The sequence below is a fragment of the Amblyomma americanum genome, chromosome 3, assembly GCF_052857255.1.
Source record: "Amblyomma americanum isolate KBUSLIRL-KWMA chromosome 3, ASM5285725v1, whole genome shotgun sequence".
Classification (NCBI taxonomy): domain Eukaryota; kingdom Metazoa; phylum Arthropoda; class Arachnida; order Ixodida; family Ixodidae; genus Amblyomma; species Amblyomma americanum.
The window spans coordinates 57,286,073-57,307,326 of NC_135499.1; the positions used below are offsets into that span (position 1 = coordinate 57,286,073).

The following is a 21,254-nucleotide window of genomic DNA, read 5'->3' on the forward strand; positions in this document are numbered from 1 at the left end:
CCCCGGAGAACACTCGGACAGAAAGAATAGACTAGGTGATAGGTGTACCCACACAGACGCAAATTTAATACACCCTACGTGACGCAAACACTACCACACAAACCTCACTAACAAAACTAACACAATACACAAAGACTATCAATACACACGACCCGGGAACACTGCTACTGGCGTCTACTACTAGCGTTCTACTATTAGCGGTCGGCGTCCGTGCTCACTGTTGGTTCGGTGCGGATGCGGCGTTGTATGGGTCCAGTAGCCGGCGTCGAGGTGGCGTTGACGTGCTCAGGCTGGCGTCGCTGGCGATGTCGTTGGCTGCGTCGTACAAGCTCCCGGTCCAAGCGCCCGTGGAGGTGATGCCGGCGATATTGGCGTTGGGGGCACCACCCGGATAGGTGGCAACAATGCTGGAGACATCCCTGGCCGTAGCAGGTGGTAGCGTCCTCCGTTGACTCCCCGGAACAGGCTCAGGAACGGCAGGAAGTCAACGGTGCGAAGCCGTAGAACTCTAGCTCACCGGAGCGGTAGCCGGCGTTGCTCTCTTCCAGCCGAAGCGTCCCTGACCAGCCGGAGCCTCCGCTTCTCTCTTCTTCCCCCCGCGCCTCGCTCTCCCTCGCGCTTTTATAACCTTGGCGTTGGTCCGCGTCATCCTTGTCGTCGTCCTCTTCTTCTTCTCTTCTCCACCAATCACCTCTTCCCACCTCACTGAATACTTCTTCTTCATCTTCTTTATTCTTCGGTTAATCCATGTCATCCTTATCGCCATCCTTGTCGTCTTCTTCAAAGCTCTTTCGTCCATACTTTTATTTCAGACTCCCTATTATATGTGACAGGAGGTGCCCCAGTGTTCTCTTCGCCCTGACAGCAGATTCCAGCGGGGATGCAGTAGCAGTGGTTTGCACTAGAAAAGGGAAAGATGCCGCCTGCACCGTAACTGCCGAGGTTGGGGCTGCACCCGAATATAGGCCGGCAGAAAGGGGATGTAGAGAAATAGTGCGCAGTAGAGATGAGCACGCAGGAGAGGAGCAATTCAAAATTACAATGTGCATAATCTCTCTAACTGCTGTACAGGAGCAGGGACGTGATGCGTGACTTCTCGACGAAAGTAGCAAAGCTGCTAATATCATGCCCAACAATTCTGGACAGAAGCCATTTTCGAACGGGAGAGAGTTTATGAACGCAATTTTTTCATATATGATTTCATTATAACAATCAATGTATCCGCAGATCTGCCGTAAATAGGCGTGCATTTTTTTCTTTTAACGTTTTTGCGATCATAAAAGCGTTTCCTGTTGGTTTTTTGTGGCAGTCTTAACTGCTCCAAGCAAGCGACGGAAAAACTTGCTACAAAGGATCTTGCTAGAAGGATCTTGCTACAAATCGGAATAATTTTGATGCACATCTTCAATTTTTCTGTAGCAATACTTTACAATTTCCCAAGATTAAAAATTTCTGTCCAAGAATGTTCGCCATGTGCCACGGATGCAGGCGGCGCTGAGAGGTTACAACGGCGTTTCCAAGCTGTCTGGTAAAAGACCGACGCTTCTATACATCGCGAAAATTGGCGACAGGTTGGCGCGCTTGCTTTGCAACGAAGCAAAAGATGCTCCAGCATCTCTTGTTCAACAAGGCTGTTTCTTGGGTTAGTTGGCTGCTCATAATTACGGAAACGTAAGCGCGCAGGAGGACGGGGACATGAGAGAGACAGTAAATTGCAAGGTAGCGCTGTGTCCCGTGTCTCTCTCATGTTCCCATCTTCTTGCGCGCTTACGTTTTCGTAATCTCTACGTGGCCGCGGCCTCGGCAAGCACTATGGGGCGCCGCACTCCAGAGAACGACCCCGCGCTTATAGCGTGGACGCGCTCGAAAACCGATGCATGGGTTTTAATGCTGCACCCGTACCCATGGAAGACGTCTGATTGATTTTCAATGCGGCGGCTCACGGCACAAAAAAAAAAAAAAATTGTGGCTACAATCCACGCTGTGAAGGTGGTTGGACAGCGAGGCTGTAAAACGACACCCAATTACCACCCATCGCGACGTCACGTGAAAGTTCCCGCATGTGGCTTTACAAGGAGTGAAACCAGAGAAGTGAAATGTACTTGTGCTGTACGCTGTATGCCTGGTTTCAAAGGAGATATGCTGCGTGCATTCAATTTTTACCCTGGCGTTTTTTGCTTACGACAACGACACGAAAACGCAACCGTAATTTTTACCGGGAAATACACGCGGAGAGAAGGATCGTGCTTCGCATATTTGCAGGTGCAGTTATCATACATTATACGGATTGCGCTTCACACGAGGGCTTCGAATGACGTCAACCCCTTTCGAAGCAGCTGCAAACCTAATGTTTACCAGAACGCGCAGTGCACCCGCGCGTCGGAAATATTAGAGAGTTTTAGTTTCACGTACGTAGAGGCTTCACGTACGTAGAGCTCCTACGGGTGACCAGTGTGCATGCGCAGAACGCAAAGGGTATGAGCGAGTCTCACGTACGTACGTGAGATTCGGATTTTTACGTTGCGGTCTTTGCGTTGCTTGCGTACGTAGCGTTGACAAACATGGCGGCACCCTGCCCGCCGCTTCACGGCGATAACAGCTTCGTCGCTAATCCCTCGATGCGATATGGTGTTCTAAACTGCTGTATTCGCCTTCGATTTGCCCATTCTTACCCTCGCATAAGGTTTCAAGCGACAAATAGCTTTTGTTTTTCAGACAGAAGGGCGATTTTTCAGCTGCTAAGCCTGACGAAGTAGCGTTGGTCGTCGTCATAGCAACGGTCTCGCTATGAATGGCTTCGCTTAATGACTTGTCTTGGATGATTTTGGCTACAACCAGTGTCTGTGTTTCTTGGTAGATGGCGCTAGGCGTAACGCGCGGCGTGTTTCGCGTACGTGTAACTATAAGGATTTCAAATCACCTGCGTGCACGCTACGTAGACTTCTCACGTTTGCGTACGTGAACCCTCTACGTACGTGAAATTAAAACTCTCTATTAGAGAGTTTTAACTAAAACTAAAACTCTCTATTAGTTTTAGTTTCAGCCGAGACAGATACTGCGCCATTTCCTTTCCCCAAAAACGAATCGAACCAACTGCCTTAGAGCGCGGAATTGCCCAGCGGGTAAGGCGTCGCACCGAACAGACAATGGCGTCTCGTGACTCTTGGGCAACGCTGCAACACGCTGTCACCTCCCGCTCTTAAAGACGTGCTAAAGCGTCCTCCAATTTCTAATTTTTTTTCAATTTTTTATTACTTTAACCAGTTATGATGGTACCGTTATCATAAATTATGCGGTTTGCACTTCACACTAGGGCTTCGAATGACGTCAACCCCTTTTGAAGCGGCTTTTAACCTGATGTTTACTGGAACGCTTCGGACGGTGTTCCCATTGTTCACACGCACTGTTCGTCCATCATGTGGTTTTGATGCTTGTTTTGTGTGTTTTTTTAGCCTTGCGTTTATTGCTGACGATGACAACGACACGAAAATTTTCTTGGACGGTAGAGGTATACAGCTTCGCTGTAATATCGGCTTTTCGTGGCCCCAGAGAGAACAAAATACTACAATAAAATAACGGGTGCGCGGGGGGAGTCACAGAGGGTGCACTTCATTCGCTGTGTTCACATATTCTCCGCTGGAAGCAGAATAGTTCCACGGGTATGAAAATTTTGAGACCTTCGAGCGTCGAATTCAATTGGAGCGACTGCAGGCGAAGCAGGCTTATTTCGCACTGGCTACTGGGAAAGGGACCTATGACGACATGAGCCGAGCGTTGAGCTTGTATCCCCGATACGCAGAAAAATAGCGAGGAAATCCATGACACGGGGGCGTTGAACTTTTCCCTCTAATGTCAGTAAGTTTGGTTTTAGTACATTTCAGCGGATGCATGCGTAACCAATTCGATTTGTTCTTTAAAACGCGGAATCCGTAACTACAAAGTTTAAGCTAACGTAAGCGGCAGGCAGCATATACCTGCATGTCACCGGCCCTATCTGCCCCGGTAATTCCCCGTCTGACGTCCCCGGTGAAGTGCGGCAAAGGAGATTCACTTATGCCAAGCGCACGTGGGCACTGTAAGTTCTTGCACAAACAGCCGGCAGGCACAGACTTGATCCGCTGACATGATCCGCTGCAAAATGGCCTCACGCGTTGCCATCTCAACAAAGCTGTCACCCGTGGCCCGTCGTTACACAACCCCTTAATCGCCGAATCAGGGCATCCTCTCCGAGCGCGTAATAAGGCACGTGGCGGGCTGTGCACTGCGAAGCGCTGCTTGCGCAGGGACGGTATTTTTTGGAGAAGCTGGAAAATTCTTTTTTCACACTTAAAATTATCCGAACAAATGCTCCCTCATGCCCTCCCTGCCCTACTTAATGACCTTCGTGATCAAGGAATTTGTGCCATCGTTTTTGAGGCAACAACAACAACATAAGCTTTATTAACAACAATATGTTAAAAGCTTTCTTTGTAGCACAAGCCTGAGTACATATTTTATTGTATCGAGTGTATTCCACAACCGCTTTCTACTGTATGCCTTGAATGCCTTGTGAATCCGGGGCTTGAAGCTCATAAAGTGGAAGCTTCCATATTTTCTTCGAGGCTTCCTCTTGTTACTCTTGTAGAAGAAATGCATTGATTGATTGATTGATTGATTTTAGAAAAGAAGAATCCGCCCAGCAGAAGGCAGTAGGAGGAGGACGGGTACCATCTTGACGTTCCCCGGATGATCTTTCGCGTGGCCCTCGAGGGTTACAGTTGAGCTGGATGTTTCGTGGTAAAACTGAATTTGGCCCTTCCTCTGGGCACTGGTTGTTTAACACGCTTGTGGCCCATGTAAACGAAGCCAGCAGAGCACGGATCGCATGAGGCACGCCGCGAGAATAAGCTGCATCCTTTCACAAATAGTACGCCTAGAAAATAGTGTCAGGTCCTTGAAGCGAAGATACCGCGCCAGCGATGGTCACCCTACGTTTTCGAGTTTGTTTGCGCGGTCTCTAATGCCTTTTCGATACCGCGAGAATAACTATCAATTTTTAACTGACTATAAGCACAAATGACACTATTCAGTGACATGCGATGTTAATGCAAATTTGGTTGGTACGTATCGAGTGGTCAAACTACGAATTAACCAATAAGGATTTTTTGTTGGACTTACCAGCTTGCGTGCACTTTTTGGGAAAATCTTTGCTACCTTACAACCGTGACAGGTGGCGGCTATTGTATTGAATTTTTAATTGAATCACATCAAACTTTAGTTATTTAATTCACTAAGTAATTGCGGTTTTCAGTTTATGTTGTAGATTCTATGATAGAATGCAGGGCTATATGACTATTTATAAGCCGAAGCTTTAATAGCTTTCATTCCAAAATTTCAAAGCATCTTGGATGACTCGTGACATATTGCATGCATCACGCCGCTTTCGACGCCTCGGCCATAAAACGTCAAAACGATCCTTTCAGCGTTGTCAGGTTCAGCAAAGCAAAAGGATGAACTTGTAATGATAAACAATTTGGACAAAGATCGTTTTTTCAATTTGCTGCTTCGAAGGCTTCTTAAAATGTGCCCCCATTAACTTTGGCCATCAATTTTGCCTACAGATTCTGCATATTCGTCTGTCACCTTCTGTAATAAAGCCACTAATGGCCAGATAAATATAGCCAATGCATTCAATGCCTACTTTAAATTAGTTTTTATATGACACCGATGAGGTTCAATTCATTGATCCTCCTCATGCGGAAAGCCCGGCTGGTGGTATCACAATTGAAGAACATGGTTTGTTTTACCTAATACTGAAGTTGGACACGAAAGGAATACGCAATTTGTTTCTCGTTGGCTATTCATTATGGACTGCTCGCTGATCCCTGGACTCTCCTGTGGACTATTATTGTTGATGGACGTGATAACCGTTCCTACTCTTCCCTCTGCTCTCTTTGGCCGTGTGCCGTCATGCAACACCGGTTGTATGATGTATAACTTGTATATTAAAAACTGATTTTGCAACTGCAACCATCGTGTTCCAAGAGTCCCTGAACGCTGGCGCGGTACTACTCTAATAGCAGTTGGCCAAGGAGCTCATATTATTGATCTGGTAACAAACAGCTTTTATCTAATTACAGAACTATCTCATTACCACCGTATTTGTGTATGTTGTAGGAAAACATAATCCACATACGCATATTAGAATTTCGGCAATCTAATAGCATACTGTACAGTTTTCAAGACGGCTTTGAACAAGGTTTTTGCGCTATAACACAACTTACTGAACGTGGACACGACATTTCCAGACATTTAAGGTGGTCGTCATATTTACGCATTTCTCTAAGGCTTTCGAGACAGTACTACGTTCTAGCCTCTTATGTACACTAAGCGCAATTTAAAAAAATTTCCCTTGGTTGTCAAAATCTTGGTGTGGGCTAGTCGGTCGTTCATATTAAGTAGTACAGCGCAAAAAAACAGGGACAGAAGGGGAAGACACAAACGCAGGGCCAATCCTGTTGTTTGTGTCTTCCCCTTCTGTCCGTTTTTTGCGCTGCACTACTCTTTATGCAATGCGCTGCACTCCTTATCATGCAATGTGTCACCTCTTACTTCCTTTGGTTGGTAGGATTGCTATTTTTTTTACACTTGTCGCAGTTTGTATCTAATAAATGAAATCACTCCTGTCATGACGATGTGTCATCTGGAGTCCCTCAAGGGTCGGTGCTTGGCTCTTATTATTCTTAATAAACATTAATGACTTATCTTGCAATGTGTCACCTTATGTTTAAGTTTAGTGCAAGTGCGAACGAGTGTCTGTTATACCAGATATTTACCCCGCCAGAAGATCCCCTGCAGTTAAACGCGTTAGCTGGTTTTTGAACCGGATGTAATACCTTGCAAATGAAAATAAATTTTACTTAAACACGGTAATTTCTTTTCTTAACAGCAGATCTCTTTTACTGTTTATATCTTTATCGACTCGCTATTGAACACGGGTTTATGACTATAAGCGTATTGGCGTTGTGTTTACATTAACATGGCGTGATCAAAATATATTATCGTTTGCATTAAAATACAAAGAAAGGTTGGTTATCTAAGGCGAACACTAATGTTTCAAAAGAGACAGGTTTTTGAACTTTCAATTCGTCCCAAACTTGATTATACATCTCCCGTTCGGAAACCTTATAAACACTGTGACATTACACAATCAAGAGCATTCAAAGAAAATGAATTACATTCATATATATCGTTTATATGTTCCCCATTCATCTTCTGTCTTGTCTCATTTGAAGCGAATCCATATTCGTGCAACGTAACATCCAGTTACTGAAGTTCCCGCATTGCATCGGCAATTCATTTTATCGTGTTTCACAAGACGTCTTTTTCCCGCTATTCCCCGATCAACCAGGAGGCACCTTAACCTTACTATTGAACCACACTTCGCTCGTACTAATAATTTCATATGCACTTTCCACGGTAAATTGAACACTGGAACTTGGTTGCTGGAATAACCTGGTCTCTTCTATTAAATTCATTTTAGCAGCAGTTGATGCCACATGATCTTACACATTAAAATGCATGTTTCAATTTATTTTAAGTTACTTCATCTTTATTAGATATTGGAATTGTATTTGTTATATAAGCTACCGTACTGCGTTTAGTTCGTTCTGTTGATCCCTGCCGTATTAGTGTATATTTCGTTAATTTACTGTTTTTTTTACCCCATCCTTGCCGCACTAGAGCTCAAGACGGTATAAATAAATAAATAGATAAATAAAGAGGGTCCACACTGGAAAGCACGTTCAACTCTGTCGGCACCGTTTTCCTGAAAGACATGTTTATGTACACGCCCAAGAACCTTTTACAAGTTTGAATCGTGCAAGTTGGACATACTACTGGAATTAAGGAAACGTTCTCATGCATTCAAACCACGGCAAGGCTCATCCCCATCGCGCCACGCGACTCAACGTGCAGCCTCGGTTGTGTTCTGGCGAAGCGGGATAGAAGTACTCTCGGAAACATCTTTGCAATCTAAACGTTGAACGTGGTACGCGTTTATGCAAAGGGGATACACAACACAAATTCGCTAGAAAGACGGAGCTGCAGGAACAAATCGGCGACACCGTTCGGGCCCCCATCTGCGTGGCGCGGAAGCCCGGCCTCAGCAGCTGTCCAGCAGGCGTTGGAAGTCTCCCCTGTAGACATACAGGGTATGCAGCAGGTGCACGCCGGCGACTGTCAGTGACACCGCCTGGAAAAGGGAAAGCGAAAATCACGATTTTAATAATTAATAATTTATTATTTTGCGAACGTTGAGAATAAACGCAACTTGTAGTTTCGCATGGCACCAGTCCTCACGATGATTGTGCCTGTCATTACTAAAAAAGCAGCAGTTGCAGAGGTGTAGCAGGGATTAAAGCTGCGCGCACTAGACCGCGACTACGACGCGAAGACATCGATGAAGGAGCAGCGTTGTGCCACAGTTCTTGAAGGCGATACATGCGACACCCTAGCCATTTAGATGCCTTCAACACAAGCGTCTACCATTCACTTTTCCGGAAACTATATTGCATGTACCGTTGGTACAATGTATCTTCACAAGGCCTTATAGGTGCAACGTTAGACATCGAAAGCAGCCAGAGTTGGTGAGAAAACAAACGCAGGTTAATGACATCCTAGTCGAAATCAAGAGAAAGAAACGGGCTTGGGCAGGGCATGTAATGCAAGGCAAGATAACCGCTAGTATTTAAGGGTAGCGGAGTAGATTCCAAGAGAAAGTAAGCATAGCAGAGAACGGCAGAAAATTAGGTGGGCGGATGAGATTGAGAAGTTTGCGGGGATACGGTGGCTGCTGCTGGCAAAAAAAAAAAGCAGGGTTAATTGGAGAGACATGGAGAATTCCTTTGCCCCGCGGTAGGCGTAGTCAGGCTGATGACGATGATGATGATATTCATAGCCCATTATATTCGCCACTCTTTGCCCGTGCACGGTACGACTGGAAGCTGGTGCGATATATTACTAGTCCATTCATATCACCTTCCTTACAAAATTGATACTGGATTTCTGATATTACAACATAACCACGGCGAGTTGCAAGAAAATCACCAAAGAAGGCATCATGTGTTGCGTTTTTGCGTCAGATTTACAACATAAATTCTTGAGTTCCTGCGTTAACTTTTGTGACGGAAATTTTTTGGCACACATCGTGGTGTATGAAGATTTCAGAGCAGCAGCTCCCTTCACTCCATGAAACCAATGCTAGATTATCTTTATTAACTTTTCGCTGAGTAACGTAGGTAGTGCTTACGGAGCATTGGCTAATGGGCTGAAACATGCCTGCAATGCGAAATATTATGATCATCACAAACATCGTTCCTGCAGTAATGATGTGCATCAACAGAACTTCTCGGTTAAATCTCAAGATTTATACCTACCATAGATTGCATACAAGCCGCCAGCATATCTTTAGAAAACTCTTCTTATTAACAACTCCCCACAAGCACCTCTATATTGGAAGGCCATTTATTGCCGGTGGATAAGCATGCGCGCAAGGTATAGAGAAGTTTGAATGAGGCGAACTTATGGGTGTGACACGTGTGTCCACAGCATTTTGGCGCCCTATTAACGCGGTAGCTTTAAAAGTCTCTTGACGCAGAAATTCCAGCGTCGGCGGCGTAAGCGAAAAATTACGATCATTACTCTGGCAGGTCCATTGCAGGGCGGTGACGCATAACTTAACCGGTGCACCACTGCGCCAGAAAATGTATGAGGACTTACAGGGTTCTATGAGTGTAGAGAATGACCTTCTGCAAATATGGGAATTAACCCATTACGTTATTGCGTCATACCCTTAAGGCGGAGCTTAAGTGCCCCCTCCTTTCTTGTCAATCTTCTTGTTACTTGCTGCTTTCACTGTTTACCGTTACTTTACTGCTTAGTTCTTTACTGTTGCTGTTCTTGCTGTGGTTATTTTTTGTGGTAATAAATGTTGGGTATGGTACTGGACTGTCCTACGTTTCAGCGAAAGTTGCACATATAATTGTTTCGTGGATGCTTAGAGTACGTTTAAGAGAACATTATCATAGCCTTACTATGCGATGTTAAAGAGACGTTGCAAAAAATGAAACTCAAGACATTTCATCTACTTTTTTACCAGAACGTTAGTTTGCGTGCACCATAAAGAATGCACAAATGCATCATGCACTCAACATGTATACATCGCACTTAATGAGAATCTTGTTAAGAGGAAGCACATCACTTCTTAAGTAGAAACTTGGTGGCCAATTTTAATCAGCAGTTCATCAGAAGTTGAACTCAGAAGTCATCACAAGATACCTGATGAGGGCGATGTCTTAAGCTACTGGTTGGGAATCAGAAACTAATCTCATATTTTTTGTAAATGCCGGCGCTGCTTACATTTTTTGTTAATGCAGCGTCAACAGTCAAATCCTTAAACCCAAGGCACCTTTTATACGTGATTTGATGGCCACGTTTGTGCTGAAATATGAAAAATCATGTACAGCTAGAAGCATCCCAATCGAACATGCGAAATGAAGGCAGATTTAACATGGACACCTCTGTGTTTTGCGATAGCTCTGGCACCATTACAGTTAGTATGTCTGCTTATTTTGCAAGCATGGATGATTAAAATGGTATAGGTACTAATTTCTCAACTTTGCAATGTGTTAGCGCTGCACGATATTTTTTTGTTCACAAACATAACTGCTTATGATAAGAATGAGTTGCAAGGGGTATAGCTTAGAGCCTGAAAGCAGCATAGAGTAAACATGTGGATATACGAGGGTCGTACAGAAATTGCGTAATTAATCATCTGGGAAATCGGGAATTTTTTTCTGCGATATTCTGGCATGGTCCTCAGAAAACTTTTCCGCACTAGATAACAATTAGAATCTCAAGCGAATATAACTAATATAAGCACGCGCCGCAACATCACTTCCTACCCACTTCCCACGGAAGCCATGACTTGCGGTCGCTCTTGACACGGGACATCTACCTCCGGGCTGAACTGATACAGTTCCACACGGAACATGGCTCATGTTGGCTCGGCAGTTTAAATCACTAACCTCCTCCGCTCACTACATTCAAGTGAAGTTGAAAGCTATATACACTGCGCTCATTTTACTTGCTATCACAAAATCGCCATTAATTTCCTTGTTCAGTTCCTACCTAAGAGCCATACACCGCGGTGGCTTAGCGGCTGTGGAATTTGGTTACTCGACCTAAGGTTGCGGAATCTATTCACTGCTGCAGAGCTCTAATTTCAACGGAAGCTAAATGCGAAATTAGCTGGTCGAAATTTCACCTCCAGCCCTCGACTAAGGCGTCTCTCACAGCCCATGTATATTTTTCAGACATTGAACCTCACCTACCATAACTTTACACGCCCGGAGCTGCTAAAATTCTCTCCAATGCAAGAAAAAAAAAAGAGTACGTTTGCTCTTGCCTCGAGTTAAACCTCATGGAGCCACTGGCAGATTCTCGCGCTGCTTTGGCTGTGAACAAAATTAATAAACCCACGGTTCACAAAGCACTCCATGCAGCAGTCAGTTCCAGCACAACCAATGCATGGAGGCGTTAATTGGGCTAGTCGTGCGCTTAAGTTATAATTTAGCCAATCAAAATGAAGCACAAGGGTTACTCAGCTAGGCGTTACTTTCAAACGGCGTAAAGTGCGCCTTCGGGGTCATGGGAACTGCCAAGGATCCGTTTTGCAGGATAAGCGCGTACAAGATATCGGTATTGGGCTGTTCTTCTTTTGGCGCTTATTCTCTCTCCCTAAGCGCAAAACCCCGTAGTAAGCACTCACCGCCGGCGCGGTGGCCTGCGATGCGCGGAAGTATTTTACGAGTACGTAGACACCGCACGCCAGGAAGACCAGGGTTCCAACGCAATGGAAGATCAGTTGCTGCACCACCTGTAAGGCATACGCATGCCATGAGTTCTCTAGTGCACGGGAACCACCGAGACTTGTATGTCAGATAAAGGGCTGAACAAGCGACAACGGTAGCTGTAGACCACTTCAACCTTCTGCTATGAAGTTGGTTTGAAAGATGCATAGCTTTCCTTTGTAGCCATACAGCTACGCTTGGGTGGATGCTAGTAATTACTCCCTTGCTGCTACTGTGCCACCTAAAAAATTTCGTCACCCTCATGCGGTAACATTGCTGCACGCTACAAAAATAAAGCGAAGGAAAGATGAGGAATACTCCACTCGCTTTCCTCGGTGTAAGCACAGTATACTGAGAATTAAGCCGAATGGCGAGCCAAACAAAACGCATTGAGACTGTTAGACAAGGACCGCATTGTCAGTATTTTGTAAACTAAAATATCGCTTTATACTCCGCATCCACACATTCTCCTCCAGTACGCACATTCTATTCACTCCGCTCAACAATTACGGCGAGTAGCTGTACCGAAACAGGCGTAATACACATACATGGTCCGCTGTTGAGCGCCGCCACGTCTGCAGCCAAAGCGATGCAATATGCGGTTCACTGGCATAATTCACCCGAGAAGATGCGCGCCGTGGTGTGAAATTAGTGAAGGAAAAAACTGGCTGTGGTTCTACCCGGCTGAACCACGCGAAAAGCTCGGCTACGCTTTCTTCATAAAGCGCTTTCTCTCCTCACGTCCGCACACTTTTGGGCGACTTTTCTCCGCTCTCTGCTCTCATCCTTCACCCGTCTATCTATCGTACGCCACACTTGTTCGCTGTAACGCAGCTTGTCTCCGAGCTGTATCAGCCGGATGATCCGACTCTGCTTGCCTTCGACTGTAAATCGTTTTGTCGCGAGGGCCCGGCACGCCGTTCAGCCACGATGTCGTCTGGCGAGGCTTTGCCAGACAGCCACTTTTTATTTTGCGCCTCTCCACTCTGAGCACGTGATTCGGCGAGCGGTGGCGCAGGTGTTACAGGATGAGGAGGATAAACTTTCTTTTCGTCGACCAAGGTAGCAGTTGGTGTGGGGTTATAGCCCCAAAAAGTAGCCATGAGCTTGTGGCGTTCGGCGACCGCTAGGGCTTTTATCACAACGCGGATCTGTGTGTCCGAGTACGAACGCAGCAATGCGACCTCACATTGGTCTGGATTCGAGAGCTGCAAACCTCGCGGAGGGGAGTCCTGAGGGCAAGCCCAGAATATGTGGGATAGAGTGGCATGTTGGCCACATAGTTGACAGGAGGGAGAGCAGACCCCAGGGTATATGCGGGCATATATCGCGGGGTTGGGGAAGTGTTCGTTTGGAGTTGCCTCCACGCAACCTCTTGGGGTTTGGTGAGAGAAATATGTGCGCGGGGATATAGAAGTCTACCTAGACGGTAGTGCATGGTTATGTCATGAAATGTAACCACACGATCTCTCGCCGTCCACAGGACGGGCGACACCACATCCCGGTCGACGAATCCTCGGGCATGATTGTGCGCCGCCTCGTTCCCTGGATGGTATGAGTGTGCAGGGGCCCAGATCAATTAGATCAGGTGGATTTGGACCTTGGTGGAGCCGAGGAGAGATAGGGTGACGGGGGAGACCCGGCCTTTGGCGAAATTACGAATCGCAGATTTAGACTCGCTGAAGATGGTTTCTGCAGAGGTGGAGACCATCGCCAAGGCTATGGCCGCCTCCTCGGCCTCCTCAGACGATATGACGGGAATGGAGCACGCAACCAACGGCCGTCCACAGTAGTTTACAACCGCGAGCGAAAAAGCATCGCGATCATAGTATTCGGCGGCGTCGACGTAGACAGCTGTCTGATCTGTTAAATACTTTTTATGCAGAGACCTAGCCCTGTCCTTGCGGCGAGCGACATGATACTCTGGGTGCATGTTTTTCGGGAGGGGGGTAACGATAAGGTTGCTGTGGATATGAGACGGACGCTGGGCCTTCTCGGCGACGGTCGTTTCGAAGCTTATTGCAAGCTTGTCGAGTATGTGACGTCCCGTGGAGGTGTGGGTGAGACGCTCGTACTGAGCGGTGAGATGAGCTTCCGAGAGCTCCGTCACAGTGCTGTAGACCCCTAATGCCAGTAGTTTATATGTGGGGGTCCGGTGGGGGAGATGGAGAGCCGCCTTGTATGCCTGTCTAATAAGGTAGTCAACGCGGTCCCGTTCCTGGCAGCTAAGGTAGAGGTAAGGGAAGGTATATGTGAGGCGACTGAAAACCAACGCCTGAACAAGACGTCGCAGGTGAGCCTCTCGCATGCCTTTATGTTTCTTGGCAATGCGACGAATTAGACGAGTGGTCTGCGAGACAGAGACTGTGAGTTTAGCCAGAGTGTCGGTGTTTCTTCTATTGCTCTGGATGAGAAGCCCCAATACCCTAATGGTGGATACTTCGCGTATGGGTTGGCCACTAGCAGTAATGCAGATGGGAGGATGGCCGTGGAAGCCGGGTTGACCTCGAATGAGCAGCAGCTCGGATTTCTGAGGTGAGCACAAAAGGTCGGCTCCGGCTACGTGGCGCTCAATGACGTCCACCGCTTGTTGAAGTGCGGATTCAACCTCAGCATCGTTGCCTGTTGAAACCCAGAGGGTGATGTCGTCTGCGTATAAGGTATGGAATAGCCGGGGGATGGCGTCTAATTTTGAAAGTTGCGTCAGCAAGGCGACATTGAAAAGAAAGGGGGAGAGAACGGATCCTTGGGGGGGGGGGATGCAATTTCTACCTAAGGTTATATATGGTCAGAGCGGTGAGAGCCAAAGCTAATTTCAGCTTTACGACCAGAGAGGAAGGTGCCTATATACTCCTAGGTACGGTGACCAGGATTTAGTATTGAGAGGTTAGCGAGAATAGCTCCGTGCGAGGCATTGTCAAATGCTTTAGTTAAATCAAGCCCTAGAATATCCTTTGTGCCCGCTCTTGTAGAGGGGCACAGTATCTCTCGAGAGACCTGGATCATAATGTCTTGCGTAGAGAGATTTGAGCGGAAGCCAATCATGGTGGGAGGTAGATCATTATCTTCAGCATAATGATTAATACGGTTGAGAATGACGTGCTCCATGAGTTTACCAGCACAGGAATTGAGGGAGATGGGAGGAGGTGTTCGAGAGCTAGTCGTTTGCTTGGCTTCGGTATGAAAGTCACGCCTGCATGTTTCCATGCAGCAGGTATTTCACCCTCTCTCCGGCAATCATTCATGAAGGCAGTGAGAGCCTCAATGGACGGGTCATCTAAATTACGGAGAGTTTTGTTGGAAATGGCGTCCGGTCCCGGGGCAGAGTTAGGGCGGAGCTGAGCGAGAGCGAATCTTACCTCAGCCTCTGAAATTTCCGCATCGAGGGCAGGATTGGCTCCACCCATGTAGGGGGGGTTCGGGGAAGTAGTATTGAGGTACCGGACACGAGAAGGATCGAGAAGATCCTGGCCTGAGCCGGGGTGTTGATGATGGGATGTTTTGCAATCGTCTGAGTCTAAAAGGTATCGGAGAAGGTGCCAGGTGCGGCTTAGCCCGAGCTGGCCACGCATGTTGTCACAAACTTGACCCCATTGCTGGGTAGCCAATGAGAGTGTGTGCGCCTCAATCTGCTTGTCTATCTGATCTATTCGATGCCGAAGCGTTCTATTGTGGCGTTGTGTTTTCCAGCGGTTTTGCATGCTTTCGCAGTCCTGGCCTAGGTGGAGGAGACGGCTGTCTGTACTGGATTGATCAGTCGTGACAAGTGATTCCTGATATCTGCGTGGAGATCGGAGATCCACTCGTCCAGGTTATTAATCCGGGTAGGGGCGTTCTGAGCACGTAGGGAACGAAACTTGTCCCAATCTGTGATTAGGCTCGGGCGACCTTTCCGACGGTACGGGGACGTGCTGAGGGTGGTCGCGAGGATATAGTGGTCACTGCCAAGGGTATTTCCAGTGTTGAGCCACCGATTGATCAGCGCATTTTTGCAGAATGTTAGATCAGGTGAACTGTCAACAGACACGCTGTTTCCTACGCGGGTGGGAGTCTGAGGGTCAGTAACAAGGGTTAAGCCCAGTTCCTGTGCCCGTAACCACAGATTAGTTATAGCATATCGTTACCGTGTTTTCGTTACCGTTTACCGGGCCCGGCAAGCGACGTCTGCGCAAGCGCCGCCACTTACCGGTCCGCAAACACTTTACGGAATCCCTTTTAGCGTTGCGGAGAGTTAGCGTTCGCATGTAAACATGGCGGCGCCCTGCACGGCCGCTTCGGACCAAATACAGCACCGCCACCGCGTTCTTCGGCGCCATTTCTCGCTATACATGAAGGCATTCGCTTTTAATTTGCAAACACTTACTCGTACGTTGAGGTTCGAGTAACAACTAGGCCATGTTTTTGAGATTATTTGCTGACTTTTGAGCAGTTAAGCCTGACTATATGTCGTGTACATAGCCAAATAGCAACGACTACACTGTAGCTCTTCAGTTTCGTGTCCGATTTAACATTTTTATATATTTTCATGATTTTTTCCTCGAAAAAAGACTGGTAATTCTATTGCTATATTCATCAGTAATTTCAGAAAATAAAGAAGTTTCTCCGGCCCGGTGTGGGCGCGCTTTAACTTACTGCCACTAGATGGCGCTACAGTGTTCACATCCAAACACATAAAGAAGCGACGTTGCGGCACGGCGAACAGGTGTCGTAGTTGTGCTTTTTTTTACAGCGCTCGCAACGCAACGTGCGCTGTCTATGCAAGCTTACTGAGGTCTACGTAGTGAGATTTGTCTACTGGCCAGGGTAGGCAAAGGTGTCTAGCTTCACGGGCACATTTGAAAAGCCGCTGAGTCGGCTGTTAGCTGAAGTGTAGTCGGTACGTCTTTATATGCAGATAAAAGATTATTGAAGTGTAGCATTTCACTTCATAGAAATTGCAATGCATCCGTTTTTTTTTTATCATTAAAAGCTGGGCATCTGCCATCATCATCACTCGTTTTAGCCCTACGGTAACTTGTTACGGGAGAGAGGGTACGCTAAAACGTCTTCTGGCGTGCGCCGCGCTAACCGGAAAATCCGGCGTCCGGTAACATGGTAAACGATAACGTAAACACGGTAACGATATGCTATAACTCTCTATTGTTACCCTTCCGGTTGGCGGCGCGGTAACCCCAAGTGGTGTGGTGGGCATTGAAATATTCTACAATGAGGAGGCCTGAATGGTGCGCGAGCTTGTTGACACGGGAAAAAAGAGGGGTGAAGTCGCGTCTTCTGTCTTTTGGGGAGCTATAAAGGTTAAGAATGAAGAGCTTTTGGTCGCCCCTTTTACGAGGGAGCTCGAGCAAGACGCTGTCTACGCCAACGTCGTCTAAGGAGTGTTGGACGGCCGGCAGGTTGCGTTGAATCAAAATAGCGGTGTCGGGAGCGGTGACATCTAGGAGGGAGTATGGTTTAGAGCCAGGTAGTTTCACTGGGCCATGAGTTTCCTGGAGGGCGATGACATGAGGGGGGATCTCCGAATTTTGACGTACTGCTGCAGGCTGCCTCGCTTGCGGCGAAACCCCCTGCAGTTCCATTGCCACACGTTAAGTAGATGGCGGGGCGCAATGGTGAAGTGTGGTTGAAGCTAAGATATGTTTGGGGACTGTAGCGGGAGGCAAGCGATCGTATGGTTTAACCCGTGTCGTGAGGAGGGCAGCCGATGCGTCTACCCTAGCTTCAAGACCTGTGACGCGTGTTTGGAATTGTTGCATGAGGGTGTTAAGTTGTTGTTGGATTTGCTGCTGTATTTGTTGTTGGAACTGGTGCATTTGCTGTTGGATTTGTCGGGAGAACTCAGCAAATTTCACTTCAAGCTTATAAATTCTAGCCTCTAATTTGTGTTCTAGGCGAGCCTCAAATTCCTCGAGGCAAAATTAACGTATCGTTCTGAGCGGGAGGTAGATTTCCGCTTAGAGGGAGGACTTGAGGTAGTCTCTTTTGGTTGCGGTGGACCAGATGTGGGCGCCTGAGCTACTGCCTCTTGAAGACTTTAAAGTCATCATTCGCCCTCGCGGGGGCCTCAATATGCGTGCCTGGGGCGAGAACACTCTTCGCAGGTGTTACAAAAGGCGAGGGAGGCAGGAGCGAGCGCAGCTGCGGCGCGGCGGCGAGCAAGACACGTGATCTGATGTCACAGACACGTGATTCGGTGGGCGGTGGCCACGGAGCAAGAATATTTAGGAGGTGGAACTCCCGTCAGCGCGAGCCAGCGCAGGCGACCAGATAAGGTTCCAATTATAGTGAACTAGAATACTGGTCTAGTGGCGCGAACGGGAGGGCGCGGACGTGCTCTTTGGCGTAGACGCCTCCAGATGGCGCCACTGCAACTTTTTTAGCGGCGCCGTCGCTGCTGTTTCAGGAGCTTGTGTACGTTTCTCCGCATCGCTGTAACAATGGGGTGCATAATACGCTCCTAGTTACGAAACCTGCATTCCATTGGCTTCAACTAACTTCAACGTAACCTCCTCGGCACTTTTTTTTCCTCACCGCGCCCCTTAAAGCATTTTGGCGATGATGAAAAATCGCGTCGTTCTATGTCGTTTGCTACCGACAAAGGGCAATGCGAAATGCTCACAGTTTTGCTGGTGGATATAATTTGTTTGGTGGATATATGAGACAGATACTGCGCCATTTCCTGTCAATAAAAACCAATTATTATTATTATTTCAATTTCCTTCTCTTATGGCCCAGTTCGGGTGTCCAACGAGATATGTGACACAGGCGTCCTTTCCTCTCCTTAAAAATTTTATTTTCATTTCCCTTGCATTACGGCGCGGTTCGGGTGTCCACCAAGATATGTTTCCTTAAATTGTATGGGCAAGGGGTCGCACTGAAGGACGATGGCGTTCCTTGGATTCCTTGGCAATGCTGCAACACGTACGCTGTCGCGTCCTGCTCTTAAAGGCGAAGCTTAAGCGTCCTCCAAATTTTCCTGAAGCGGTTCATCGGCCTCAGAAACGCATTTTATTCACAAAAATTTATACACGATTAAAAGCATATTCACCCCAATTTTAGGCAAGGCTTGCATTGTAAGTGCAAATATTTGCAAAATAAAAGTTATAGCAAATCTTGGCTTCCTGGCAGGCACATTCTTCGAGCAACCAGCCGAAATTATGTGAAACGGAATTTCACCCTAACAGGTGCTTTCCAGATCTAACCGCACCAACTTATTTTCTGGTACTCAGAACCTTTTTACTTCCGGTTGTTCAAAAATGGAAGGCGGTTTTGTTATGTAAAAAGTAGTGATAGCTAGGCCCGACAACAGTGAGCTCGGCTGCCAGATTTTCACAGTGGCCAGAGAACCAAATCTCTGCCTTTGCCTTAAACACCAATATCAAGGGTACCGTCTGCATGTAGCTTTATAGGAGGCTAAAGCATTTCATGCAAGTATTTTCCAGGTCAGCTACAATTTGTAGAGGGGGCCCTGCAGAGGGGCGACGGTTACCCTTGTCGTTCATGCGAGTGAACTCGGCTGGCTTGAGTTCGCTGTCGCTTCTTTAATTGGTCATTAGAATCAAATTCAGACAGCCTTCACAACCTGTCTTCAAGACACCATCTTTTTTTTTTTGCTATATAACCGTGCAGCTAACAATATGAAACAGCGCTAACAATACGAGCGCGCATAGACGAGACGTACACATGAGCGCTCGTGTGTACTATCGCGATGGAAAGAAACGCGAACAACCCGGCGCCTAAGCGCTCCGCTGTTGGAATTCATTTTGATCGCGCTTTTAGCCGGATGGTAAGAAAAATACGCTATAGGGTCATCCTAGAAAGCATTACTGACGACTCTCACGTCCTTTAGCTACCATCGAAGTAAAAGCGCGATGAAAAGAAATGCGAACAGCGGAGCGCCTATAGGCTCTGCTCTGTTCGCGTTTCTTTCGATCGCCCCTTACCTATTATCTCTGCGTCCTCGAATTGATAGCGCTGTGTTTTAAAAATGATCCACAACCAACACGCCCAAGCTTCTCCATTAGAATATTTCTAACAAATAATACACTTGCGCAAAGAAAACAGGACACAACAAAGTAACACATACGACAAGAACAGAGTGCAACTTCCGACTAGTTTATTAAGAGCAGGCAACTTGAATATATACCAGTGTTAGCCAACAGAAAGATTAAAAAACCAAAAGGAAGATAAACCACATGCGCTGTTAATACCAGCAAGCCACCGCCAAGGGTACAACCAGATATCATTCTGTCAAACTGATATGATACTCCATAACAATCAAAACATAAAACCAAAAAAGAGAGACTGAAGAATCATGAGGTGAACAATGAACGCGGGGAATATGAGATATCTTAGCAAAGCAGTGTCAAAAAAGCCATAACAAAAGCAGTCAAACATAAAAGTGATACATGTCAACGGGTAACTATCCTCGTTGCAAAAGCAGTGTCAAAAAAGCGAGTGTGAAACGCTAAACACATTAAGCCGGAGAGATAACAGCACCGAGTTTCACCGACGTAAAGCAACCGAGAGGACATGGAATTTACACATGTCCATCTATCTCTTTGTCGAGCAGAACAACTGAAGCAGTACTAACTCATTCGTCACCGGTGTTAGCAATATGAAAAGCCTCAATTATTTCTCTCCGAAGTTTGGTCTTAGCATGGGCCAGAATCGTGGTATTGGTAAATATGGGCTTGCAACCATGATCCACAGTATGCTCTGGTAGGCGGCGTCTTTCATTGTTTTTTATTGTCCTCTCGTGCTCCCGCAGTCTCTCGTTGACGCACTTTCCCGTTTGTCCGATATATACGCAACCACAGGTTAACGGAATTCGATACACGACGTTGGTGGCGCATTGGACGTAATGATTATCGTGCTTCTTTTCACATGACTCTCGCTTCTTAGACAGGACAGTACAAATACTATTACCTTCTGTAGAAGACTGACTGTGACACTGCTGACGACGTCAGTAGGGTACCCTGCTTTCTCGAGATGGGCAATTTGGTTTCCAAAACTGTCTTCCATAAAGTGCGGGCAGCTTTTGGGATTGGGAGCTTTTGGGATTGGGAGCTTTTGGGATTGGGAGCTTTTGGGATTGGAAGCTTTTGGCTTTTGGGATTGTAGGAACACTTCTTCAAGCAGCGCTCAACAAAAGCTGCCCGCACTTTATGGAACACAGTTTTGGAAACCAAACTGCCCGTCTCGAGAAAGCAGGGTACCCTACTGACGTCATCAGCACTGACACAGTCAGTCTTCTAGAGAAGGTAAAAGAAGGCAACAAGAAGACTTCGAGCCCCCAATCCTAAGACAGAGCATAAAGGTCACCCATATATCCATAGAATTTCCCACAACTTGAAAAAGATAGGC

At 46.8% G+C, this 21,254-nt stretch overlaps 1 protein-coding gene across 1 annotated transcript in view; it reads right to left on the bottom strand.

Moving 5' to 3' along the window:
* Positions 1-8,008: 8,008 nt before the first annotated feature.
* Positions 8,009-21,254, bottom strand: part of LOC144122977 (uncharacterized) — a 29,639-nt gene continuing 16,393 nt past the window's right edge. The window contains exons 4-5 of the mRNA XM_077655916.1: positions 11,810-11,917; positions 8,009-8,233 (exon numbers count right to left, since the gene is read on the bottom strand). Coding sequence (XP_077512042.1) covers positions 8,144-8,233; positions 11,810-11,917 — 198 coding nt within the window. The 3' untranslated portion in view covers positions 8,009-8,143. The remainder of the gene's footprint in view (positions 8,234-11,809; positions 11,918-21,254) is intronic.